The sequence below is a fragment of the Salvelinus sp. IW2-2015 genome, linkage group LG17 (assembly GCF_002910315.2).
Source record: "Salvelinus sp. IW2-2015 linkage group LG17, ASM291031v2, whole genome shotgun sequence".
NCBI lineage: Eukaryota > Metazoa > Chordata > Actinopteri > Salmoniformes > Salmonidae > Salvelinus > Salvelinus sp. IW2-2015.
In genome coordinates, this window is record NC_036857.1 from 12,840,434 (window position 1) to 12,868,111 (window position 27,678).

The window sequence follows — 27,678 nt, forward strand, 5'->3', positions numbered from 1 at the left end:
GATGTGGAAAATAAGTATTGGTCACCTACAAACAAGCAAGATTTCTGGCTCTCACAGACCTGTAACTTCTTCTTTAAGAGGCCCTCTGTCCTCCACTCGTTACCTGTATTAATGGCACCTGTTTGAACTTGTTATCAGTATAAAAGACACCTGTCCACAACCTCAAACAGTCACACTCCAAACTCCACTATGGCCAAGACCAAAGAAGCTGTCAAAGGACACCAGAAACAAAATTGTAGACCTGCACCAGGCTGGAAGACTGAATCTGCAATAGGTAAGCAGCTTGGTTTGAAGAAATCAACTGTGGGAGCAATATAGGAAATGGAAGACATACAAGACCACTGATAATCTCCCTCGATCTGGGGCTCCACGCAAGATCTCACCCCGTGGGGTCAAAAATGATCACAAGAACGGTGAGCACAGAAACAGGCTACCTGAGGGCAATACCAAAATAAATGGTCTATTGATTCTGCATCCTCACAACAAAATCTGCAGAGCTTCGATGATTTTATGCCCCAAATATTCAACATTTTGTTGGTGGCAAGAATTCCTTATACTAATTTTAGCTGAAAAGCACGAAGTCTTGAATCTTGCGTGTTTTATATATCAACTCATACACCCTGTACCATGGAATCGGTACATCAAAAATCTCTTCCCAACTATTATAAATGAAACTTGTATCCTATTTATGCTATTTTTATTCCTCCGCCAGTTTTGATCCTTTATATTGGGCAGACAGACCAGTTCCGCACCTCCTCCCGCTGCCACCTGCCTCCTCCATTTTTGGGGTAATGCTGTAAAAAATTGGTTGTACTCTTGGATTGAGCAGACCTTTCCATACAATTCTGATAACTCCATGAAGGACATAACTCTACCATTACAAAATACAATATCATTTAAAATATCATTTAAGAACAAAATACCCTTTCCAAACATCTTTCTCATAAATACAAGTATTTTTATCAACCAGCACATTTGAGTTCAGACATAATATTTGTTGTAATATTTGTTCTATCTTTTCAGGGGGATGAAATTGTAGCCAGCTCTGCAATGCTTGTTTGAAAAAGAGATATTTTGAAAAAAGTATCATTTTCAATTAATCAAAAATGATACTGGCAAATGGAAAAAAGGCAATTTTTAAACAATGGATGAACTTTTCAAAGTAATCTACTTGAGAACCATTTAGGGTTCAAGTAAAACTTTTGAATAAGTGAAGCTTTTAGAGAGGTTTAGTGCTTTATATTTAATAATCTCAAACCATCCAGTTCATATTCATTATATAGATAGGCACGTTTTATTTTATCTGGTTTAGCGTCCCAGATAAAGTGAAATATTTTTTGCTCATATGATTTGAAAAACGAATCATCAGGAGTAGGCAGCGCCATAAGTAAGTGAGTAAACTGAGATTTCTTTTTTTTTACCATTATTTAACTAGGCAAGTCAGTTAAGAACAAATTCTTATTTTCAATGATGGCCTAGGAACAGTGGGTTAACTGCCTGTTCAGGGGCAGGTACAAGCAGATTTGTACCTTGTCAGCTCGGGGATTTGAACTTGTAACCTTTCGGTTACTAGTCCAACGCTCTAACCACTAGGCTACTCTGCCCCCCCGTGGCCTGATGGTGAAGTAGACATACTGGGTATTCATATCACAAAATATATAAATGAGCTCTCCACAATGAATTTCAATAGAAAACTTGTAAACATAGACAAGATATGACTAAGGAGTTAATCAGGGCAATTTTTCCATAAATAGACAGGTATTTACCTCTCCATGGTTGAAGGATCTTGTCTATGTTTACAATTTTTCTATTGAAATTCATTGTGGAGAGCTCATTTATATATTTTGTGATATGAATACCCAGTATGTCTACTTCACCATCAGCCCATTTTATAGGTAAACTGCAGGGTAATGTAAAAGTTTTATTTTTTAAAGATCCAATACGTAACATTGTACACAGAAAAGTTATCTAGATCTTCAATGAGATATTGCAGGGATCTAGCTTCCGAACATAATATAAAACTTGAGTCATCGGCATACATGGACACCTTTGTTTTTAAGCCTTGTATTTCTAATCTTCTAATGTTGTTATTGGATCTGATTTTAATATCTAGCATTTCGATGGCCATAACGAATAGATATGGTGACAGCGGACACTCTTGTTTAACTCCTCTTGACAATTGAAAACTCTCTGAGAAGCAGCCGTTATTTACTATTTTACACCTGGGGTTGCTATACATTATTTTTACCCATTTTATAAGAGAATTACCAAAATTGAACAAATCCAGGCATTTATAAATAAAATCCAGTCTTACTTTATCAAATGCCTTTTCAAAATCTGCTATAAATACCAGGCCTGGCTTCTTAGATGTTTCATGATGTTCAATTATTTCTAGTAATTGTCGTATATTATCTCCAATGTATCGTCCACGTAAAAAACCTGTCTGATCAGGATGAACAATACCTGGTAAAACCCTTTTAATTCTGACTGCTATATATTACATTGTTTAATTTTTTTTAGAGTATTTTTGCATCACAACATTGAAGTGTAAGGGGCCTCCAGTTTTTTAGATGTACTGGGTCTTTATATTTGCCATCTGGGTCTTGTTTTAATAATAGAGAAATCAGACCTTCCTGCTGAGTACCTGACAGACTACCATTTCTATAGGAGTAGTTAAAACAGTCTAACAATGGAGCTTTTAGTATATTAAAAAAGGCTTGATATACCTCTACCAGTATGCCATCAAGCCCTGGGGTTTTTCCAGACTGAAAGGATTTAATAGCCCCAAAAAGTTTTTCCTATGTAATTTGGCCTTCGCACTGATCTTTCTGTACGTTTGTTGATTTTCAATTTCTTATATTATTTGGAAATAATTCCTTATTTTCATCTTCATTCAGTGGGAGAGGATGAGATGGAAAAGAGAACATCTGCCTAAAATAATTAGCTTCCTCTTTTAAAATATAATTTGGAGAATCATAGATGACTCCGTCTTCAGTAACGAGTTTCTGCAAATTATTTTGGTTAGTGTTCCTGTACTGGAGATTCAGGAAGAATTTTGTGCATTTTTCGCCATATTCAATCCAGTTTACTTTTGTAATAGATCACATTAGATTGTTCTTGAATAAGTTCCTCAAGTTCTTATTGTTTATCCTCTAACTTATTTTGTATCTCTGTAGTATCGTTTTTATTTGTATCTACCTGTACTATAAGTTCATGGATTTCCCTTGTTAGTCTTGTCTCTTTAGCCAGAAACTGCTTTTTTATTATTGATGAATATTGAATTGAATGACCTCTGAAGGTACATTTAAAGGTATCCCAAACAATAAGGGGATTTGCTGAACCTATATTTAATGAAAAATTCAAGTTATAAATGATTTGGTCTTAGTTTAAAAATAAGGTTGTCCTCCAGTAAACTTTTGATAAATTCTCATATTCTAATACCCCGTCTACGTGGAAAAAACCTCCTATGTGGTCGAGTACTAAAATTGATGAAAGCAAATTATAGATGATGGATCTGATCGGCATATCCCTGGTCTCTATTAAAACTTTTTGTACAGCACTTTGATGCCAAGAGAGTAAAGAGACAGCGAAAGTAGATGACAATGATGACTACATTGACTAAGTCTCCTCATGTGCAGTGGAAGAGAACAACGTATTTGATACACTGACGAATTTTTGCAGGTTTCCTAACTTACAAAGCATGAAGAGGTCTGTTGTAATTTTTTATCAAAGTAACACATACAACTGTGGAGACGGAATGTAAAATAAAAATCCCCGAAAATCACATTGTATGTTTTTTAAGTAATTAATTTGCATTATATTGCATTGAAAAATAATCTGTGCTAAACCGTTTCAACAATTATAACTGGCTATACTTATTCTCACCCTTACCATAAACGTAGATACTATATTCTCAGTCTAAAATTTGACTATATTAGTGCTTGTAAAGTTTACTGCACATCAGAGGTATTATGGCGGTAAAACTAAGACCTTTCAAATGTCTGATATGTAAAATTCAAGAAATAGGTTCTAGCAATATTGTTTTATTCCCTTGCCTGTTTGCCTGTGCGCCAATGCCACAGATGTTAGAAAATTGAGACAAGATATTATGTGTGTAGTAATCTGAGTAGGTTGATGTGTATGATATTGCAGTGGATTTAGTGAGTGTGTACAATGTCTGTATAAGAGTAAGATATAATATGTGATGTCCAAATAAATAATAACTCCGCCAATTCGATGGTTGAGTGTCTATGTGGTGTAACATGTAGTGCGTATAGCTCTTAATATCAAATGAATATTGTAATCCAGACCGTATCACCGTCATAGTTGCGGCATAATTACCTTTAACATCATTGAAAGACACATCCCAGCATTTCCATAGCAATTGACGTTTCACATGATCATGAAAGAGACCTTGCATTACTCTAGAGACGGCTTCACTACAGTAGAAATGTATTCCGTACAATACGTTATATTTCCCAATGCACCTATTCTGATATCTTCCCCTTGCTTGTTGTAAACATATATAAACTTGTAGACAAATACATAAAAAATATAGACAAACAATAAACACATTAAATTAGAAAACAGTTCTCGACAATAGAGAGGGAGAGAAGAGAAAATAGAGAAAGAGAGAGTGAGAGAAGAGAGCGAGATCAGGTGTGTGTGTGTATGTATAAGTCTCTATGTGTAAGCGAGTATGTAATTGAGTACGTGTGTTCATATCCACTTCATAATGTTCAGATATTTTTAGTTCCCATACTTTCTTTTTTTCGTAACCTGAAGTCCCTGTAGAATTTAGTACAGCCTGGTGCTATGGAGCTGTCTCGGAAGTTTATGAACCTCTTACCAGGGGGAAGAATTTGCAAAGAGGTGATGGGATGTAGACAGCAGACAGGTGGACAGTGCCGCCCATGTCGATGTAGAAGAGCTCCCCTGCAAACGTGCTGTGGAACTGCTCCACCTGGAGTGAGAAAAGAATCATGCCTACGTCTCAGATGACACATTATTCTCTATGTACTCATGTTTTTTTCTGGATTAAAAAGGGGTTTAGGTGGTGGGTGTGGCTATGGGTGCGGTCGGCCCATCAATTTCCTGCAATTCTACACGTTTATCCATGGAGCTGAGAGAAATTGTTTCAGTTTTAAAGCACATTTTCTGCATTTCTACACATTTTGCCATGGAGCTGGGAGAAATGTTGAAGTAAAAAATAAATACATTTGGTACCCCTTTTTTCGTGATATCCAATTGGTAGTTACAGTCTTGTCCCATTGCTGCATCTCCCGTACGGACTCGGGAGAGGCAAAGATCGAGAGCCACGCGTCCTCAGAAACACGACCCTTAATATTCACTGCTTCCTGTCACACTGCTTGCTTGACCCGGAAACCAGCCGCACCAATGTGTCAGAGGAAACACCGTACAGCTGGCGTGCACCAGGCCACCATAACGAGTCGCTAGAGCACAATGGGGCAAGGACATCCCAGCCAGCCAAACCCTCCCCTAACCCGGACGACGCTGGGCCAATTGTGTGCAGCCTCATGGGTCTCCCGGTTGCGACACAGCCCGGGATCGAACCCGGATCTATTGTAACACCTTGCAGTTTTAAAACTAATTTCCTATGATGCTACATACTATGCCATGGAGCATATATATATATATATATATATATATATAAAAAATATATATTTTTAACCTAATTTCCTGTAATTCTATGCACTTTGCTATGGCTAAGGCTGTCATAATTTATATATATTTTTTATCTCAAACTTCTTAATTGAAAAGTAATCTAAGAAGTAATCTAGTTTTTCTAAAGTATCTCTAATCTGATTAAAATAGTTTGCTGGTAACGTAACCAGGTTTTTTTCTGGATCGGAGGGGTGGCAGAGGGCGTGGCAATGGGCGCGGTAGCTCCTGCCGAATTTTGGATAACATTTTTGAGATCTCCTTTTCGTGTGGGGGGGGGGGGGTCTATAAACAATTTTAGCTTTTCTCCATGGATCTGAGATTTAAAAAAAATCTTTTTTAAAGTTAATTTCCTGCAATTGTACACATTTTGCCATGGAGCCAAGACAACATTTTGCAGTTTTAGAGCTAATTTCCACAGATTCTATGCATTTTGACATGGCTAATGCTGTGTTCTGTTGCTCAAACTTAATAACAAAATCTTTAATGTTAAATGAATTGTTTTTGGAATTCTCAATTCCCCTGACTGTTTAGCTTTTATCTTGGTGATTATTTAAAAATATATAGGTCCATTATCTTTTCTACATACTTTATATTTGGTTTTAGTCGTTTAGGTTTACACTGAAGGTGTTTTCCATCCCAAAAATGTATTTCAAATAATTTTTTCTTTTTTTACAGGACTCCCGAAAAAAAAAGGCTTAGGCAGCCCGCCCAGGGGTTTCTACGGCAGAAAGATCTCTGGTACTGTATGTTGGGGAATAGGGTGTAATTTGCAGATTTTACATTTGTTTTGTCTCTCTACATAGAGAATGTGATGCGTCATTTGTCATGTAGTTTATCTTCACTCACTGGGCAGGACTGAACGGGTGGTGTGGTACGTGTTAGCTCCTGCTGGACAATGATAACCTTATGGTCAAAGTCCACCCCTCCGAGCAGCTGGTCCTCACGGGCTTGGATCATCATCAGGTCCCCATAGTCACTGAACAGCATTAGGTTGTCCTTGGACAGGTCAATGACAGACGCAAACTGAAACAGGCAGGCAGACACAGGATAGTACAATACATTATAATACAGGACAGCTCTCTGTTACTGACAGTGGACTTATCTATCCAGTCAGGACCATAGATATCATTTGGTACAATAATACATAAGGAGTTCACCCACTCTGCCCAGTGTGGGTGAAAATGAGCTTTGGTCATGAAATGGTCATGGTGCGGCAGGGTAGCCTAGTGGTTAGAGCGTTGGACTAGTAACCGAAAGGTTGCAAGTTCAAATCCCCGAGCTGACACGGTACATATCTGTCGTTCTGCCCCTGAACAGGCAGTTAACCCACTGTTCCTAGGCCGTCATTGAAAATAAGAATTTGTTCTTAACTGACTTGCCTAGTTAAATAAAGGTAATAAAAAAAAGTAACTCCCGTATGTTATGAAATCACTTTTTACTAAGACAAATATGTTCTGACTCGTTAAGTGGGGTATTTCTCTAACATATCATTAACATTATATCCAAAAACTCAGATTTCGTAACCTAACACACGTCTGCAAAGTAATTTCCGTGGGTCCCAAAAAGCTAAATTAGCATAACACACGCTGAATTAAATGTAAAAGGCTTTGAAAATAAAATTATTGCGGTACTCAGTGCTCCGTTGACATTTCACAAAGATATGCTTGCTTTTTTAGAGATTTATTCAAATAAATAACAGACATTTCGCATTAATATTAAAAGCGTGTATTAAAATATGACAATACTACACTTCATGTCTCAAAATCTATATCCATCTTACCTCTATATTGTTTTATGTCCTCCGGATTCGAGAAGAAAGACGATGAGTTCAACTGTGAGCCTGTCAGTTAGCTGTAATTCTAGCACAGCATCCAGTCTAGCTGACGCAATGGTATTTCCCTGATTTTTAGCCACTTTTTTTCTCTGGCCTCCATTGATTTAATCACTATACTTCTGGCCATCCTACAAGGCTAAAAACTCCAATAACTTTTCAACTTATTATGATAGAGACATAGGTTTGGAGCATTGGTTTTCTTAGAGGAGTATCTACACAATTAGCATATTTGGCATTATTTTACCCATTGATCAAAAGATGCGTTTTGGATTGGACATATTACATGTGTAATATACAGGCCTACAGTGTATACAGTATCTATAACAACACTGGTCAGGCCTCAGAAGATCTCACTACCACTAAAGGGATTTCAGAACTTGAAGTTGAAGCAGTTGCAATTGAGTTGCACTAAATGAAAGCAGTTGCACAACATTGTGAGGGTGGCAGGTAGCCTGTGGGGGTGGTAGGTAGCCAAGCGGCCCAGCAACCGGAGAAATGCCAGTTTGAATCCCAGCTCTGTAAAATCCGGTGCGCAGTGAGCAAGCAACCGGAGGGTTGCTGGGATCACCTAGATACCATCGGCTGCTGTTGTGCCCTTGAGCAAGGCACTTAACCTGCTATAATTGCTCCAGGGGGGCTGCACTGCGGCTGACCCATTGTGTCTTGGGGGTTGGGTTGTGAGCATAAAGACACATTTCCATTCTCTACTAATCTTAAAAAAGCTACATATAGAATTTTAGAATTGTAATATATATATATTTTTTACCCAGTTTTCTCCCCAATTGGTAATTACAGTCTTGTCTCATCGCTGCAACTCCCGTACTCGGGAGAGGCGAAGGTCGAGAGCCGTGCCTCCTCCGAAACACAACCCGACCATGCTGCACTGCTTCTTGACACAATGCCCACTTAACCCGGAAACCAGCCGCACCAATGTGTTGGAGGAAACACCGTGCACCTGGCGATCGTGTCAGCGTGCACTGCGCCCGGCCCACCACAGGAGTCACTAGTGCGCGATGGGACAAGGACATCCCTGCCGGGCCAAACCCTCCCCTAACCCGGACAACGCTGGGCCAATTGTGCACCGCCCCATGGGTCTCCCGGTCGCGGCCGGCTGCAACAGAGCCTGGACTCGAACCCAGAATCTCTAGTGGCACAGCTAGCACTGCGATACAGTGCCTTAGCTAACACTGCGGTACTGCGCCACTCGGGAAGAGTCAAAAACATATCTGCAGTAATAGTGGAATTATAGTGTTTCACTATTTTTTTCACAATTTTTTGTTGTTGTTTTGTGCCAATACAAAATCGCATTCTAAAATGCAGACTTTCTATTTGACAACCGAATAGGGTAAGGAAACATTGTGCCATCAAAATCGCTGTGAAATATATTTTCAATGTGGATGAAAATGAAAGTAAAATAGCCATGTTACAGGGAAATGGGATGCAAGGGAACGGGGAGTTGTTTGGAATGCAGTCTAGTTGTTGCAATTCATCTAGCTTCCACATGGGTGAGACATTCTATATGTAGCACCTTTAATATGAACAGTACATGTTAATCACATACTGTATGTACGGTATATACATCCTGAATACTTACCCTTACTGTAGTTGCCTCCAGTCCAGCCCTGCCATAATACAGTACCCCGTCGCTGGTGAGAACAGCCATCGCACCGTTGTCGTCTAACCATACACAAGAGGGAGGATTCTGTGGTACCATATTGGTTTAGTATAATTTACAACACACATCTGAGTGATTTAGTTGTTTTAGTCTAATTTATGACACATGAAGAAGTGAGCACACACACTCACACACATAGATGTCATTTAGATATTACCTGTTGCCACCTGTAAAATGGTGACTTTAGGAGGCGGGAGGGTGGCATTCTCTTCTCCCATAATGTACACTGGCACAATCACAACGCCTGAAAACCAAAATAGGCATTAAGACATGTCAGAACAGTGAGACAAAAGAATATTCTTTGGTCACCCACTGGTATTCTTTCAATGGACTAATATCTCAAGAAGAATCCAGCATCATGCAAGGGGACCCTTAGATGGTGATTTTGTAGTACCATGGTTGGGTGAGTAGAGCAGTATGTGTGGAGACCAGATGATGAGGTGGCCTCTCATGCCTGCTGGCTGGATCACATGGATGCTGGACAGCGGGTCTCGCATGGGGTGATTGTCTGTCTGTACCGAAAGATTTTCGGAAATGTGCAGGAAAGAAAACTACCACACATTTTACAGCTGGTACACTGATCATGTCTGTGATTATTTGGTAAATTCAGAAAGGGCTGTGGTCAATCTCTCACCTTTCTTTGGTTGTCTGCTAACATAGCCACGATGCTTGACACAGTGGGCATGTTGAATACCCCTATGATAAATTCCTGTGAAATGAGAGTGATGAGAGTTGGCTTTTGGGGTGCTGCTGACTTTTTATGCTTAGACCTGAGGACTATGAACCTCAATGATTTTGCATAAGTTTGATTTCTACGGTTAACTTCAAATAAATGTAAAATAACCTTGAGATGACACTGACTGACAGAGTATCCAAGCTCACCGTTGCCTTGGGGGCCATAGGGAGGTTAAAAAAGGAATTGCCTCCATTCGAGGACATGTAGACCTGTTGGTCCTCAAGAGCACTCCCCAGATTGTACAGCAGAACACAAGAGCTCACATCCTGTTGACAAAAAAAACAAGACACAACACATCACATCACACAGCCATTCACAGCAGTCTAAAACAACTGTTGAACATACTACAGTGACACACATGTTTGATGAGAGAAAATATTTAGCTGTGGAGTTTACCATGCAGGCCTTGTCTTTGCTGAAGCAGCACTGTAGTGCAGATACAGTAGACACCATGGATTTCACTCCTGAAACAAGAGATCTGTGATGATCACTGCAGGACAATGGTTTTAATGAGCAGAAAGTAAATGATAAGATGACATTAGGAAACCATTGCACATTATTTTCAATTAAAACTTGATATTTGAGGTGCATGGACATGGTTATATGCTCCAAACCTTGAGCAGGAGTCCATGTCCCTTTAGTTAGAGAGTATAAGTACAACGTTCCGTCGATCACAATTGCAAGGTTGTCCAACACAAAAGCTGCAGAACTCACCAACCCCTGAAGCTTCTACAAATATGAGAAATGGTTATGAATTTCAATAAACATTAATAAGGCATGACATCGGTAATAGGCATCTGGAGTACATTTACAAGTTATCTATGTCATATCAATCCCTCTTGCCGTTATTCTTCAAATCATATGGTATCTTACATTTCATTTGTTGGAGGTAGCTAAAGAGGGTATCGAAAAGTGGGTGCACAATCTTCTTATATATTCATGACTATAACAAATTATAGAGATACGTTACACATCGGTGGGTTGAGGGGGATTTGTACAGAGACTCACACCAGCCCCTTCATATTCGAGTGGAGTGGCTGATTCCTCAAATAATGCCCTGGTAATGAGGATCCACTTCCTGTTATTAGAAATGATAAATGAGGCGGGAACATTTTCAAGAATAGCACTATGCTAAACAAGGTTGGAAAAAGTTGCTAGCTAGCCTAGTAATAGCAAATTGTTTCACCCCATGTACAAGGCCAGGCGATTGTCGCAGTGACTTCGAACCAGAGCTGGTCGTTTCTTCGCAGAATATAATAATGTCTGATGAGAAACATTGAGGTGGTTAACTTTATGTTGGCTAGCTAGCTAGAGGTTAAACAATGGAAGACATTCCCTGTGCATAGAAACATCAAAATTCACCGCAGATGGCGCTCGAATCGATCGATCCTGCCTTTCGACATCTTGTTTGGGTGTGGAAGACCATAGAAAACCTGGACTTTGAATTACAAAATTATAAGGTATGTAGTGTAAAATGAGAGAGCTAAATTTTCATTCTTTAAAATACATTTACAAAGAAACATTAGCCTAGCGACTATATGAGGCTTGAACTTGGCTGGCTAGCTAGCTAAGTTAACTGTTGGGTGGTTAACGTTACCTGGCTTCTTCATTGGTACAAAATGGCAAAAAGGACATTATTATTATTGTAAAAATGGTTTGGCCATGCGTCCGCCACATTGTTGAATACTTGTTTTTACGTATATTATGTTGCCAAGTATTGCTGTTTTGAGTGACTGAGAATGCTCTAGACTGCGCGGGTAACGATCAATCGTTAACTGCCTACCGGGAGAGATAGAGGCGATGCTGCAACCTGGTCTCAGAGCATTTCGTATTATTGTGTACGTAAACCAGATTTACCATTCTCTACATGTTCCGAATTAAAATTAGAATGATATGTTCCGAATTGCAATTAGTACAATATGTTACAAATGGCATTCATACAATATTTTTCAAATTTGCCTAACATATTTTATGTTACAAATTTCAATTTGTTGTAGCTAATGTTAGCTAAACAGCTAACGTTAGCTAAGCAGCTAACGTCTGGCTAAGCAGCTAACGTCTGGCTAAGCAGCTAATGTTGGCTAAGCAGCTAATGTTGGCTAGGCAGCTAACGTTAGCTAATAGGCTAGGGGTTAAGGTTAGGAGTTAGGTTAAAGTGTTATGGTTACGGTTAGCGGAAGGGTTAGCTAAAAGGGTTAGGGGAAGGGTTAGCTGACATGCTAAGTAGTTGTAAAGTATACTTAACACAAATATTAACGCAACATGAAACAATGTCATGTTCATATAAGGAAATCAGTCAATTGAAATAAATTCATTAGGCCCTAATCTATGGATTTCACATGACTAGGCAGGGGCGCAGCCATGGGTGGGCCTGGGAGGGCATACGCCCATCCACTTGGGAGCCAGGGCCTCCCAGTGTAGAGCCAGGAACCTGCCAATCAGAATTAATATTTCCCCCACAAAAGGGCTTTATTACAGACAAAAATACTCCTCAGTTTCATCAGCTGTCCGGGTGGCTGGTCTCAGACAATCGCGCAGTTGAAGAAGACGGATGTGGAGGTCCTGGGCTGGCGTGGTTACACGTGGTCTGCGGTTGTGAGACCGGTTGGACTTACGTCCAAATTTTCTAAAATGACGTTGGCTTATGGCTTATGCTAGAGAAATGGCTTATGGCTTATGCTAGAGACATTAACATTACATTACATTATCTGGCAACAGCTCCTACAGTCAGCATGCCAACTGTATGCTCCCTCAAAACGTGAGACATCTGTGACATTGTGTTGTGTAACAAAACTGAACATTGTGACCTACCGGCTCATATCGATCTTATGTAGCAAAATTATAATATATATATATATTTTTTTTTTTACCCCTTTTTCTTCACAATTTCGTGATATCCAATTGGTAGTTACTAATCGCTACAACTCCCATACGGACTCAGGAGAGGTGAAGGTTGAGAGCCGTGTGTCCTCCGAAACACGACCCCGCCAAGCCGCACTGCTTCTTGACACAATGCTCGCTTAACCCGGAAGCCAGCCGCACCAATGTGTTGGAGGAAACACTGTACACCTTGGCAACCGTGTCAGCGTGCATGTGCCTGGCCCGCCACAGGAGTCGCTAGAGCACGATGGAACGAGGACATCCCGGCTGGCCAAACCCTCCCCTAACCCCGACAACGCTGAGCCAATTGTGCGCCGTCTTATGGGTCTCCCGGTCGCGGCCGGCTGTGGCACAGCCTGGAATCGAACCAGGATCTGTAGTGACACAGCTAGCACTGTGATGCAGTGCCTTAGACTGCTGTGCCACTCGGGAGGCAACATTTTATTTTTTACATTGGATAAAAGTAGAGACTCAGAGGTACAAAATCATATATCATACACTACAGTTGAGGAACAATGGGAAAGTAGATGCAGATGGACCCACCTTTGATCTGAGAGGCAGCGAGCCGAGTGGATACCACATCTCAAACTTAGTTAAAAAAATAAATAAAGAGGTGAGCGAAACGCGAAGTCGAGTTTTTAGATAAGCCTCTGTTACGTAGGCTCTGAGTGTGTATTCCTGTGTGTGGAGGCGTAAACAGGGCCGAGTCAGTGGAGGAAGATCTGCGAGTTAGTCGACTCAAAGACACCTATCATTGGTCGGTTGCGGGCAACCTCCTGACACTGAATTGATCACAGTAGGGATTGGTGTGGTCTGTAGGGGTGTGTGGCCAAGGTGACTGTGGGTTCTGTGTGAAGCACGGTACCTGGTGAAACCCTATTGGAAGAAGGACCTCATTCTGAAAAGTGTCTGTGAGACCGTCTAAGTGATCCTCAGAAGTGGTGAATTCCAATTATTTTAAATGTGCTAGCCAGGTATGCCCTGGGTTTGGTAATTTAGCATTAAATATCTAGCATATTTTTTAACTAGTTTTGGCCATTTAATGTTAAAACATCCGGAATCTGTGTGAAATAGTTAAGACCATTTATGATACAGTATAAGATAGTAAGGTGCACCTGTACTTGTTTTAAACCTGTACCCAATTTTAGAAGTATTGAAAGATGCAAATGTATGAGTTGCATTATCCTAAGAACTAACCTTGAGATAGAAATGAGAAAATATTCCTGCAGGTTAAAATATTGTTGAAAAACAACTAATTGATTAGGTATGTTTGAGAATATAGCATTGTGTGACTGTGAAATGAGAGTTGTGTGAATATGGAAATGAGTCTTAATCAGAAGTTTGGATAGTAACATATAGAAATATGCTTAATCAGATGATTGAAATTTGGATAATAAGCTTTGATATAATGTTATCTTGGGGTTCCGTTCCCATCATAGAATATCACGGGGTGAGAGAGGTTTGATTTTGCCGTGGTTTCTGGAAGGTTAGAGAACCGTTGAGGATCCCATGGTCATTGTCCGGGAAACAAAAGTCATTTTTGGGGGTTCTGCTGATAGTATGTTTGGAGAGTTGCTTCGTAGCTATGGAGAGTCCTTGAAGAGGCAAATGGAATGGTTCTCGTGAGTACCTAAGAATTTCTTACGTTTTATATGGATTCTGTGAATATATTAAAATATGATAAATTGTATGTGTGTATAATCAATTACTAGAGATTTGATAAAGTAATATTGGGAATATAATTAGATACAATTTAAACCACCCATACGTAGGTTTTGAGTAGGTTTTGAGTTGGTGTCTTTAATGGATAATTAGATAAAGATGATGTTTAAGCATTATTAAACTGTCTACAAAGTCTGGGCAATTTTCTTAGAAACCGATTGGAGTGTGTCCACTTTTGGTTAATTTACCCTAACGATGTAACTATATAACGCGTGTTGGATATTCTCCGTCTGGGTACTACTACATTTGAAATAAAACTTCCCTTAAGGCCTGTAAATGTGTTTTATTTATTTTCTTCCCAGTATGAGAGGAGTTGCTGGATTTATTGAATAAACCGTTTTCCATAAAGTTGCAGCGAATTAAGATGGAATCTCGACGTAATTTATAATCTCGTACAAAGCCTAGGGTATCCATCAAACTAATTATCATTGCGTGATTAATGTGATGTAGTAAAGTAATTGAAATACGTTACATGAGAAAACATTATCTACTTTTATTAAAAAGCGCAAGATATGTATAGTAGTCAATCAATGTCGATTTAACTCTTTGACTGCTACTCTATTCCTTTGGCATGTGAGAATCTCGCCGGAGAAACGCTTGGACCTTTAATTAAGGTTATTTTCTGGGAATTTTGTAATTATTATGTTATTACAGCTGGCCATGCCTTCCACCTGGCTACCCCGACCAGCAGCAGCAACCTGACCAAGCCCCCCCCCTTCTCCTTCACACAAATCCAGATAGCTGATGTTCTGAAAGAGCTGCAAAATCTGGACCCCTACAAATCAGCTGAGCTAGACAATCTGGACCCTCTCTTTCTAAAATTATCCGCAGCAATTGTTGCAACCCCTATTACTAGCCTGTTCAACCTCTCTTTCGTATAGTCTGAGATCCCTAAAGATTGGAAAGCTGCCGCGGTCATCCCTCTATTCAAGGTGGTGACACTCTAGACCCAAACTGTTACAGACCTATATCCATCCCGCCCTGCCTTTCTAAAGTCTTCAAAAGCCAAGTTAACAAACAGATCACCGAACATTTCGAATCCCACCGTAACTTCTCCGCTATGCAATCTGGTTTCCGAACTGGTCATGGGTGCACCTCAGCCACGCTCAAGGTCCTAAACTATATCATAACCGCCATCGATAAAACACAGTACTGTGCAGCCGTCTTCATCGACCTGGCCAAGGCTTTCGACTTTGTCAATCACCTCATTCTTATCAGCAGACTCAGTAGCCTTGGATTCTCAAATGACTGCCTCGCCTGGTTCACCAACTACTTCTCTGATAGAGTTCAGTGTGTCAAATCGGAGGGCCTGTTGTCCGGACCTCTGGCAGTCTCTATGGTGGTGCCACAGGGTTTAATTCTCGGGCCTGACTCTTTTCTCTGTGTATATCAACGATGTTGCTCTTGCTGCGGTTGATTCTCTGATCCACCTCTACGCAGACGACACCATTCTGTATACATCTGGCCCTTCTTTGGACACTGTGTTAAGACCTCCAAATGAGCTTCAATGCCATACAACACTCCTTCCGTGGCCTCCAACTGCTCTTAAATGCTAGTAAAACTAAATGCATGCTCTTCAACCGATCGCTGCCCGCACCCGCCCGACTAGCATCACTACTCTGGACAGTTCTTTTTTAGAATATGTGGACAACTACAAATACCTAGGTGTCTGGTTAGACTGTAAACTCTCCTTCCAGAATCACATTAAGCATCTCCAATCCAAAATTAAATCTAGAATCAGCCTATTTCGCAACAAAGCCTCCTTCACTCATGCTGCCAAACATACCCTCGTAAAGCTGACTATCCTACCGATCCTTGACTTCGGCATTGTCATTTACAAAATAGCCTCCAACACTCTACTCAGCAAACTGGATGTAGTCTATCACAGTGCCATCCGATTTGTCACTAAAGCCCCGTATACTACCCACCACTGCGATCTCTATGCTCTCGTTGGCTGGCCCTCACTACATATTCGTCGTCAAACCCACTGGCTCCAGGTCATATATAAGTCTTTGCTAGGTAAAGCCCCGCCTTATCTCAGCTCACTTAACACCCACCCGTAGCACGCGCTCCAGCAGGTATATTTCACTGGTCATCCCCAAAGCCAACACCTCCTTTGGCCGCCTTTCCTTCCAGTTCTCTGCTGCCAATGACTAGAACGAATTGCAAAAGTCACTAAAGCTGGAGACTTATATCTCCCTCACTAACTATAAGCATCAGCTGTCTGAGCAGCTTACCGATCACTGCACCAGTGCACAGCCCATCTGTAAATAGCCCACCCATCTAACTCATCCCCATATTGTTATTTTTGTTGTTGTTGCTCTTTTCTACTTGCACATCATCATCTGCACATTTATCACTCCAGTGTTAATGCTAAATAGTAATTATTTCGCCACTATGACCTATTTATTGCCTTACCTCCCTACTCTTACTACATTTGAACACACTGTACATAGATCTTTCTATTGTGTTATTGACTGTACGTTTGTCTATCCCATTCGTAACTCTGTGTTGTTGTTTTTGTCACACTGCTTTGTTTTATCTTGGCCAGGTCGCAGTTGTAAATGAGAACTTGTTCTCAACTGGCCTACCTGGTTAGATAAAGTTGAAATAAAATTAACAGTAGGTGGCCGCATGCACTTTAAACTTTTGTTTGTGGACCGCCATGATATCATAGAAGAAGAAGAATGCGCAGCGTTGATGGTCTTGAACATACCCTTCTGCAAACCCCCTCTTACCTGGGAAAATCTGCAAAAAAAAATGCGCTGGGCTCGAGACAGATATTGAAGCGCATGAGTTGTGGAGTCGTTTTCTATAGTCTAGCTACTTTACTTGCACATTCTTGTAACTTGTAACTTAAAGTTGTTTGTTGCGGTTAGAGTTCAGTGTCGATTGAACAGACAGGACTGTTATGTGAGGCAAGGCCGCAACAGTTGGGTTTTGGAGGATTGCTGGACCCACGGAGAAGCGAGGGGAAATGTCCTGGTGGTCGTGCGGGTAAGCCAATCGGCCATATTATTGCATACAGTTGTGAAAAGGAGCCACGCACTTCAATTTATTAAAGGAACCTGGCACTGCATTCCAGAAAACATTAAGGCTTTTGTACACTCATTTTATTTTCAGGGGACTTCGTGTGCATTTTGGTTGTGAGCTGGGAGCTAGCTCGGTAATGTTAGCCAGCTAACTGTTCAGTAACAGTGAATTGCTCGTTTAGAAGCCGTTGTTATTGTGGCCAGCAAATCAAAATGTATTTATCACATGCACCGAATACAACTGGTGTAGACTTTACAGTGAAATGCTTACTTACGAACCTTTTCCAACGACGTAGAGTTAAACGAAATAATAACTAACACGAGCAATAAAATACAAAATAATGGAGCTATACTATATACAAGGAGTAACAGATCAATGTGCAGCGTGTCTTGTTTTGTATAAAATAATAAAATGCATTACTACAGGATATTTCTTAACGTAGCTCTTTATTAGCTAGCTATAACTGGCATGTTCACGTATCGCCAACCAGGATCAAACTGACCATCACCTAACCATTTGGGTGGTCTTAACCAATCATAGCACAGTATGATATGGCAGTAAAATGCATCCAATTACAATTCAGTATGTTTACACATATGGATATTACACAGCAGTACTTGAGGTAAATATGCACGTGAAGGTAGGGTAAAGTGACTAGGCGTCCGCATTGCTAGATAAGAATAATAAGAGTCAAATAAAGAGTAGAGTAGCAGCCACCTACCGAGATAAAGACAGATTCAGGTTGGATATTCAACGGATATTCGCCTGTAGTTTTCCTTACGTCCACCAACAGCAGTTAGGGACGTCAACATAGTGACAAATCACATTTTTTACATTTCAATAGCTCTTTAACCATTACTCCAAACACTTTCAAAACGGGTTGTAGCTAACCCGATGGCATAGACGCACATTGCACACCCTTTAGTTTGTCCATTTTTATCTCACATGGTTTTACATAAATTTTTCAAAATGTCGAATTTCAATAGCTCCTTGGTCATGTGACCTAGTGACTTCAAACAAGGTTCAGAATGTCCACTCAGTGGGCCTACACATTGCACACCCTTTAGTTTGTCCATTTTCATCTCACATGGTTTTCCATTAATTTTCCAAAATTTAGAATTTCAATAGCTCCTTGGTCATGTGATCTGGTGACTTCAAACACATTTCAGAATGTCCACTCAGTGGGCCTACACATTGCACACCCTTTAGTTTGTCCATTTTCATCTCACATGGATTTACATGAATTTTTCAAAATGTAGAATTTCAATTGCTCCTTGGTCATGTGACCTAATGTCCGCTGACTACCCTTCTATATCGCACACTCTTGTTTGTGTACTGTAAAATCACGCGGTGTAACGTACATTTTTCATAGTTGCACATTTGCAATAGCTCCTTGGTCATGTCAATTACACACCTAAGAAGCATGCAGTGGATATACACCCATATTGCATAACCTCTAGTCATGTATCTTCTATATTGTTGTACATTAATATTAGTTTGACAATTAGAGGGTTCAGTCCAGTGTTGTGTTTACCCTTTTCTTTAATATTTATCTACAATAATTGTTAGTTCTAAGTATTTATTTTCCCTGTTTTTTATTTTTCCACAGTATCTAACAGTGGTACACAATAAGAGAGAGACAGATAATATCTCCTTTCGTTGTTAATATCAACCATAAAGGAAAAGGGCAAAGTACGAGAGTCATGCTATTAATTGTCCAAAGCAGGGATGGAGAGTGAGCTGGTGAGGTAGGCTGCAGTGGGTTTGCTGGTCAATACATATACTGAACATGTAACCACAGTAATGGTGGCCAGTAAATCAATGAATAAAAATATAATATTGACAAATTAAACAAATTGTAGACCTTTAATATGGCTGCAATCCCGTTAACGGGATCAATATGACAACAGCCAGTGAAAGTGCAGGGCGCCAAATTCAAAAAACAGAAATCTCATAATTAAAATTGCTCAGACATACATGTGTCTTATACCATTTTAAAGGTAATCTTGTTGTTAATCCCACCAAAGTGTCCGATTTCAAATATGCTTTTCAGCGAAAGCACCACAAACGATTATGTTAGGTCACACCAAACCACAATAAGCACAGCCATTTTTCCAGCCAAAGATAGGAGTCACAAAAAGCACAAATAGAGATAAAATGAATCACTAACCTTTGATGATCTTCATCAGATGACACTCATAGGATTTCATGTTACACAATACATGTATGTTTTGTTTGATAAAGTTCATATTTATATCCAAAAATCTGAGTTTATATTGGCGCGTTACATTCACTAGTTCCAAAAAATCCAGTGATTTTGCATAGCCACAACGTTTCAACAGAAATACTCATCATAAATTTAGATGATAATACAAGTTATACACAAGGAATTATAGATACACCTCTCCTTAATGCAACCGCTGTGTCAGATTTCAAAAAAACTTTACGGAAAAAGCAAACCATGCAATAATCTGAGACGGCGCTCAAAACAATAATCAAATTAGCCGCCATGTTGGAGTCAACAGAAACCAGAAATTACATGATAAATATTCCCTTACATTTGATCATCTTCATCAGAATGCACTCCCAGGAATCCCAGGTCCACAATAAATGCTTGATTTGTTTGATAATGTCCGTTATTTTTGTCCAATTAGCTACTTTGGTTAGCGCGTTTGGTAAACAATTCCAAAGTCACGAAGCGCGTTCACTAAAACCTGACGAAATGTCCAAAAGTTCYGTAACAGTCAGTAGAAACATGTCAAACGATGTATTGAATCAATCTTTAGAATGTTGTTAACATAAATCTTGAATAACGTTCCAACCGGAGAATTACATTGACTTCAGATGAGCGATGGAACGGAGCTCCCTCTCATGTGAATGCGCATGGTCAAAGAATGGTCACCTCATGGCAGCGGTGACTAATTCTCCTCTCATTCCCCCCCCCCTTCACAGTAGAGTCATCAGACAAAGTTCTACAGACTGTTGACATCTAGTGTAAGCCGTAGGAAGTGAATACTCATTCATATCTCGCTGTGATTTCAATGGGATCTTGGTTGAAACTCGACCAGCCTCAGAATTTCCACTTCCTGTTTGGATATTTTCTCAGGTTTTTGCCTTCCATATGAGTTCTGTTATACTCACAGACATAATTCAAACAGTTTTAGAAACTTCAGAGTGTTTTCTATCCAATACTAACAATAATATGCATATATTAGCAACTATGACTGAGGAGCAGGCCGTTTACTCTGGGCACCTCTGTGCACCTTTCATCCAAGCTACTCAATATTGCCCCTGCAGCCATAATAAGTTAAGAAGAGTGATCCGATGAATTGCAATTAATTGCAAAGTCCCTCTTTGCCATGCAAATGAACTGAATCCCCAAAAAACATTTCCACTGCATTTCAGCCCTGCCACAAAAGGACCAGCTGACATCATGTCAGTGATTCTCTCGTTAACGCAGGTGTGAGTGTTGACGAGGACAAGGCTGGAGATCACTCTGTCATGCTGATTGAGTTTGAATAACAGACTGGAAGCTTCAAAAGGAGGGTGGTGCTTGGAATCATTGTTCTTCCTCTGTCAATCATGGTTACCTGCAAGGAAACACGTGCCATCATCATTGCTTTGCACAAAAAGAGCTTCACAGGCAAGGATATTGCTGCCAGTAAGAAGATTGCACCTAAATCAACCATTTATCGGATCATCAAGAACTTCAAGGAGAGCGGTTCAATTGTTGTAAAGAAGGCTTCAGGGCGCTCAAGAAAGTCCAGCAAGCCCCAGGACCGTCTCCTAAAGTTGATTCAGCTGTGGGATCGGGGCACCACCAGTACAGAGCTTGCTCAGGAATGGCAGCAGGCAGGTGTGAGTGCATCTGCACGCACAGTGAGGCAAAGACTTTTGGAGGATGGCCTGGTGTCAAGAAGAGCAGCAAAGAAGCCACTTCTCTCCAGGAAAAACATCAGGGACAGACTGATATTCTGCAAAAGGTACAGGGATTGGACTGCTGAGGACCGGGGTACTGTCATTTTCTCTGATGAATCCCCTTCCGGTTGTTTGGGTCATCTGGAAAAAAGCTTGTCCGGAGAAGACAAGGTGAGTGCTACCATCATCCTGTGTCATGCTAACAGTACAGCATCCTGAGACCATTCATGTGTGGGGTTGCTTCTAGCCAAGGGAGTGGGCTCACTCACAATTTTGCCGAAAAAACAAGCCATGAATAAAGATGGTACCAACACATCCTCGAGAGCAACTTCTCCAACCATCCAGGAACAGTTTTGGTGACGAACAATGCCTTTTCCAGCATGATGGAGCACCTTGCCATAAGGCAAAAGTGATAACTAAGTGGCTCGGGGAACAAAACATTATATTTTGGGTCCATGGCCAGGAAACTCCAGACCTTAATCCCATTGAGAACTTGTGGTCAATCCTCAAGAGGCTGGTGGACAAACAAAACCCCACAAATTCTGACCAACTCCAAGCATTGATTATTCAAGAATGGGCTGCCATCAGTCAGATTGTGGCCCAGAAGGTAATTGACAGCATGCCAGGGCGGATTGCAGAGGTCTTGAAAAAGGGTCAACACTGCAAATATTGACTCTTTGCATCAACTTCATGTTAATTGTCAATAAAGCCTTTGACACTTATGAAATGCTTGTAATTATACTTCAGTATCCCATCGTAACATCTGACAAAAATATCTAAAGACACTGAAGCAGCAAACTTTGTGAAATTAATATTTGTGTTATTCTCAAAACGTTTGGCCACGATGTGTAGAGCGTTTGTAGACTTAAGAAAAAATATTACGTGACTTCCATCAGTACGTGCTTAAAGAAAGTCATATCACAAAGATCACAGATGACAGTGCCCACCAAATCTATGACAATAGAGAACGAATTGTAAGCACCAAGTGTGTTTTGTCAAAATAATATCTGAAAATGACAGTTGTTGAACATAATACTCCTATTTGCAATAGCAATTTATGATATATGCAGTTGTGAAATATCCATGTGACCAACACTACATGTGGGACGGACATAAGACATTCCTGTCACGGCCGTCGTAAGAAGTGGACCAAAGCACAGCGTGGTGAGCGTACATATTCCTTTTTATTAGGATGACGCCGACCAACAATAAACAATACAAAAACGACCGTGAAGCTTAAGACTATAGTGCCACAAACAAAGACAACTTCCCACACTGAAAGGAGGGAAAAGGGCTACCTAAGTATGGTTCCCAATCAGAGACAACGATAGACAGCTGTCCCTGATTGAGAACCATACCCGCGCCAAAAATAGAAATACAAAATCATAGAAAAACAAAAACATAGAATGCCCACCCCAATCACACCCTGACCAAACCAAATAGACATAAAAGCTCTCCAAGGTCAGGGCGGACAATTCCCACATACAGTATTTAATTTTTATTTTTATTCACCTTTATTCAACCAGGTAAGCCAGTTGAGAACAAGTTCTCATTTACAACTGCAACCTGGCCAAGATAAAGCAAAGCAGTGTGACACAACAACACAGACAAAACACATGGAATATTCTTTTTTTTACAGTCAATAACCACATACAAAGTCTATATACAGTGTGTGCAAATTAAGTAAGATTAGGGAGGTAAGGCAATAAATAGCCGTTATGGCAAATAATCACAATTTCGCAAATAAAACACTGGAGTGAGATGTGCAGAAGATGAATGTGCAAGTAGAGATACTGTGGTGCAAAGGGAAAATATAATATTGTCACGGCTCCTCTCTTGCAGTGCAGGGGGCGGTTCCTCCTGCAGGCAGAGAGGGGCGTTAGTGATTGGAGCCACCTGGCTCAGGTTATAAACTGTCACTAATCACTTCTCTCTCTCTCTCTCTCTGCTCCTCCAGGTATGCTCATGATTTGTTTGTTCCTTTGTAGTTTTGCCATAGTTTTCACTCAGTCATGTTCACACACACATATTCACGCATCATGCACTTTACATACACCTTACATTATAATACATTCCACACCTCATTCCTTTTTCTAGTTTTAAGTTAATAGTTTTGTTTATAATAAAGAACACTTTTAATTGGCCTATACCTGTTGTTCGTGTCCCCTCATTTTTGTCACAGGCTATGAGCCGGCTTGTATCTGTATAAATAAATAAATAATAAATAAATAAATAAAATGAATAACAATATGGGGATGAGGTAGTTGTGTCAGGACCGGAGTGAGAAACAGTCACTAATAGTCGCAGAACCCAGAAGATGAGGCAGACACAGCAGTACTAGAGACGGTGGTTAATCAAGGTAAAAGATCTTCAGGCAAAAATAAATCCACAACGTCAAAAGTAAGCCAAGAGAAAAAAATGGATATCCTCCAAAATACAAAGAAAATTCACAAAGTGGTAAGAACAGCAGGGAAAAACAAACCTCAAAAGACTAATCAAAAATAAACAAGAACAAAACCAGAGTACCTCTGGAAAATCCAACAAGAGAAAATATATGTTCACAGCATGGCTGGGGCTGGGTGCTAACATACAAACACAGAGCAAAGAACTGAGGACACTATGGTTTAAATCTACAAGGAAATGAGGCACAGGTAAAACAATAACTAGAAGGGAAAAAAACAAAAGTTCAAAAAGACACAATGGGGACATCTTAGTGACCAAACCTGAATAGTCCTGGCCAAAACCTGACAGAATCCCCTCCTAGGAACGGTCCTGAGTTCCTACCAGCCTTCTCAGGGTGGAGGGCCCTGAACTGACGAATGAGGTCAGGGTTCAGTATGTCTTGGCAGGAACCAGGAGCGCTCTCCGGACCGTAGCCTTCCAGTCCACCAGATACTGCCAGGACCGCTGCACCGGCGGGAATCCAGTATCCGATGGACGGTATAAGCCGACTGGCTCCGATGACACGGGGCGGAGGGGGAGGTCTGCCTGCGGGATAAGGGGAAAAAACAACAGGTTTTAATAAAGAAATGTGAAAAGTGGGATTAATCTTAAGGGATCTGGGTAAGTGCAGGCGAAAAGTAACGGGGTTCACTCTCCTGGCAACCTTAAAGGGACCGATGAATTTCTGGGACAGCTTGCGAGACTCCACCCGTTGCGTAAATTCTTATTGAGAACCATACTCTGACCGAGGCGCAGGGTAGGCCCGGACGGCGACGTCTGTTGGCTGTTGTTGGTACCGCTGTGAGGAACGCAGAAGACTAAGACGGGCCTTCTTCCACGTAAGCCGACAGCGTCTGATGAACCTCAAGGCTGAAGGCACTCTGACTTCTGCTCCTGGTCGGGAACAATGGAGGAGCATAGCCAAACTACACTCGTGCGGGACATACCAGTGGAGGAGGAGCACAAGGTGTTGTGCGCGTACTCGGCCCAAACATGAAGGACGACCATGTGGATGGGTTGTTGGAGACCATACATCTGAGGGTGGTTCCAGCTCTTGATTCATCCTCTCGGTTTGGCGTTGGACTCCGGATGTACCCTGAAGATAGACTGGCAGTGGCCCCTATGAGTTGGCAGAGGCCTTCCAAAACCTTAGGCAAACTGGGGACCTCTGTCGGAAACCATATCTTGCGGAATGCCGAAGACTCGGAACACATGTTAATCACCAACTCAGCCGTTTCCTTGGCAGAAGGTAATTTAGTCAAGGGGACGAAACCTGGCGCCTTAGAAAACCTGTCGATGATGACTAGGATAGTAGTAAATACCATGGACGGAGGAAGGCCAGTAAAAGTCCAATGAGATATGGGACCAGGGTCGGTGGGGAATAGATAAAGGGTGAAGGAGTCCTTGAGGCGGAGGTGAGAAGATTTGCCCTGGAGCACACGGGACAGGCCTTGACGAAAGTGGCAACGTCTTCTTTTATGGTGGGTCACCCCGAACTTACGCTGGATGAACTCCAAGTGCGACCTACGCCCGGGTGACAGGTGAGGCGAGAGGAGTGCCCCACAGAAGGACCTGGGTCCTCGTGCCTTGGGAACAAACAACGCATTGGCAGGACTCCTTTAGGACCCGGTTCGATGGCTTGAGCTCGTTTCACGGTATCCTCAACTTGCCACGAGATCGGGCACGATCTTAGCGGCAGGAAGGACAGGCATGTCAGTATCTTCTCGAATGGCAGGAGCGATAGACTCGTGACAAGCGTCCGCGTTTTGAGTTCTTCGACCCGGGTCTATAGGTGAGTATAACTGGAATCGATTGAAGAAAAGAGACCATCGAGCTTGTCTGGAGTTCAACCGCTTCGGCCTGCTGGATATACTCCAGCTTTTTGTGGTCCGTAAGCACTTGAAAACGGTTGAGAAGCAGCCCCTCGAGCCAGTGTCTCCATTCCTTCAATGCCATCTTAACCGCTAGTAGTTCACGATCCCCCAATCGTAACGTTCTCTCGGCCGGGGTAAGCCGGTGAGAGAAGAAGGCGCAAGGGTGAAGCCTCTTGTCTTCACCCCTCTGAGACAGGACAGCTCCAACACCAACCTCTGATGCGTCTACCTCCACCACAAAAGGTTCCTCCGCCGTCGGTAGTGTCAGGATGGGAGCAGAGAGGATGCGCTGCTTGAGTCCTTGGAAGGCCGTCTCAGCTTCTTCTCCCCACAGAAACCTTGCGTTGCCACCCTTGGTTAAAGCTGAGAGAGGGGCTGTCAGCAAGTTGAAGTTCTTGATGAACTTGCGGTAAAAGTTAGTGAAGCCCAGTAAACGCTGAACTTCCTTAACGGACTTGGGGGTGGGCCAATCCGCTACCGCCCCTACCTTCCTGGGGTCCATCTGGACTCGACCGGGTTCCACTACAAATCCCAGGAATTGTACTCGGGAGGAATGGAATTCACATTTTTCCGGCTTAACGTACAAATGGCTGTCAAGGAGGCGTTTGAGTACTTGTCTGACATGCTTAGTGTGTTCTTCAAGGGAGCTCGAAAAGATGAGGATGTCATCCAAGTAAACAAACACGAAGATGTTAAGCATATCTCTAAGCACATCGTTTATGATCGCTTGGAACACAGCCGGGGCGTTGGTCAGGCCGAAGGGCATCACCAAGTATTCGTAGTGACCAGTAGGCGTGTTGAAAGCGGTCTTCCACTCGTCACCGGGTCTGATCCGCACAAGATGGTATGCATTCTGCAGGTCAAGCTTAGTGAAGACAACTGCTTCCTGGAGCAGCTCAAAGGCTGTGGCCATAAGGGGTAGCGGGTAGCGGTTACGGACGGTTATGGCATTGAGTCCCCGGTAGTCGATGCAAGGACGTAATCCACCGTCTTTTTTGGCCACAAAGAAAAACCCTGCTCCCGCCGGCGAGGTRGATGGACGCATGAGGCCTGCTGCCAGAGCGTCCTTGATGTAGGTATCCATAGCAGCTCGTTCGGGAGGAGATAGGGAAAAGATCCGACCCCTGGGAGGGCAGGTGCCCGGAAACAGGTCGATGGGGCAATCGTAAGGTCTATGGGGTGGTAGTCTGGTGGCCCTCTGTTTGCTAAATACCGGTTTGAGGTCATGGTAACACTCGGGAACTCGGGACAGGTCGATGGATTCTAGAGACTCGGGAGGGGAACTCGGGAAGATACAAGTRGCTTGGCACGTAGGACCCCACTGCTTGATAGTGCCCACAGACCAGTCGATGTGAGGGTTATGGCTTTGAAGCCAGGGGTATCCTAGGACGAGAGGGAACTCGGAACAGGAGATCAGATGAAAGTTCATCACTTCCTGGTGTTGGGAAACTGAAAGTCGCAAGGGGGTAGTGACACGAGTGACAAGTCCAGATCCCAAAGGGCTTCCATCCAACGTAGTAACCCTTATGGGGTCACTTAGAGGTTCAGAGGGAACGCCATTCTCCTTCGCCCAGACACCATCCATGAAGTTACCTGCGGCTCCAGAGTCTACCAAGGCTTGAAGGGGAAGCTCGTGGTTGTCCCAGGAAAGGGTAACTGGAATRAGCAGGCGGGAGTTGGATGGATGGGAGGAGGTTATGTTTCCCGTTACAGTCCTCCCAGGCCTGCACGGGAGAGTGCGTTTTCCCTGGAGCCCGGGACACGTGGAGCGGAAATGGCCCGGTTTGCCGCAATATAGACAGCATCGCTCCCTTATCCGGCGGTCTCTCTCAGCCTGGGAGATGCGTCCAACCTGCATGGGTTCTGGTGGAGCCAGCGA

At 41.9% G+C, this 27,678-nt stretch overlaps 1 protein-coding gene across 1 annotated transcript in view; it reads right to left on the reverse strand.

Moving 5' to 3' along the window:
* LOC111976880 (cation channel sperm-associated auxiliary subunit delta-like) overlaps positions 1-11,790 on the reverse strand; it is a 17,622-nt gene extending 5,832 nt beyond the window's left edge. The window contains exons 1-12 of the mRNA XM_024006028.2: positions 11,773-11,790; positions 11,117-11,172; positions 10,939-11,008; positions 10,545-10,659; positions 10,327-10,394; positions 10,077-10,196; positions 9,829-9,903; positions 9,589-9,745; positions 9,352-9,438; positions 9,114-9,196; positions 6,532-6,708; positions 4,850-4,963 (exon numbers count right to left, since the gene is read on the reverse strand). Coding sequence (XP_023861796.2) covers positions 4,850-4,963; positions 6,532-6,708; positions 9,114-9,196; positions 9,352-9,438; positions 9,589-9,745; positions 9,829-9,903; positions 10,077-10,196; positions 10,327-10,394; positions 10,545-10,659; positions 10,939-11,008; positions 11,117-11,172; positions 11,773-11,790 — 1,140 coding nt within the window. The remainder of the gene's footprint in view (positions 1-4,849; positions 4,964-6,531; positions 6,709-9,113; positions 9,197-9,351; positions 9,439-9,588; positions 9,746-9,828; positions 9,904-10,076; positions 10,197-10,326; positions 10,395-10,544; positions 10,660-10,938; positions 11,009-11,116; positions 11,173-11,772) is intronic.
* Positions 11,791-27,678: the final 15,888 nt, after the last annotated feature.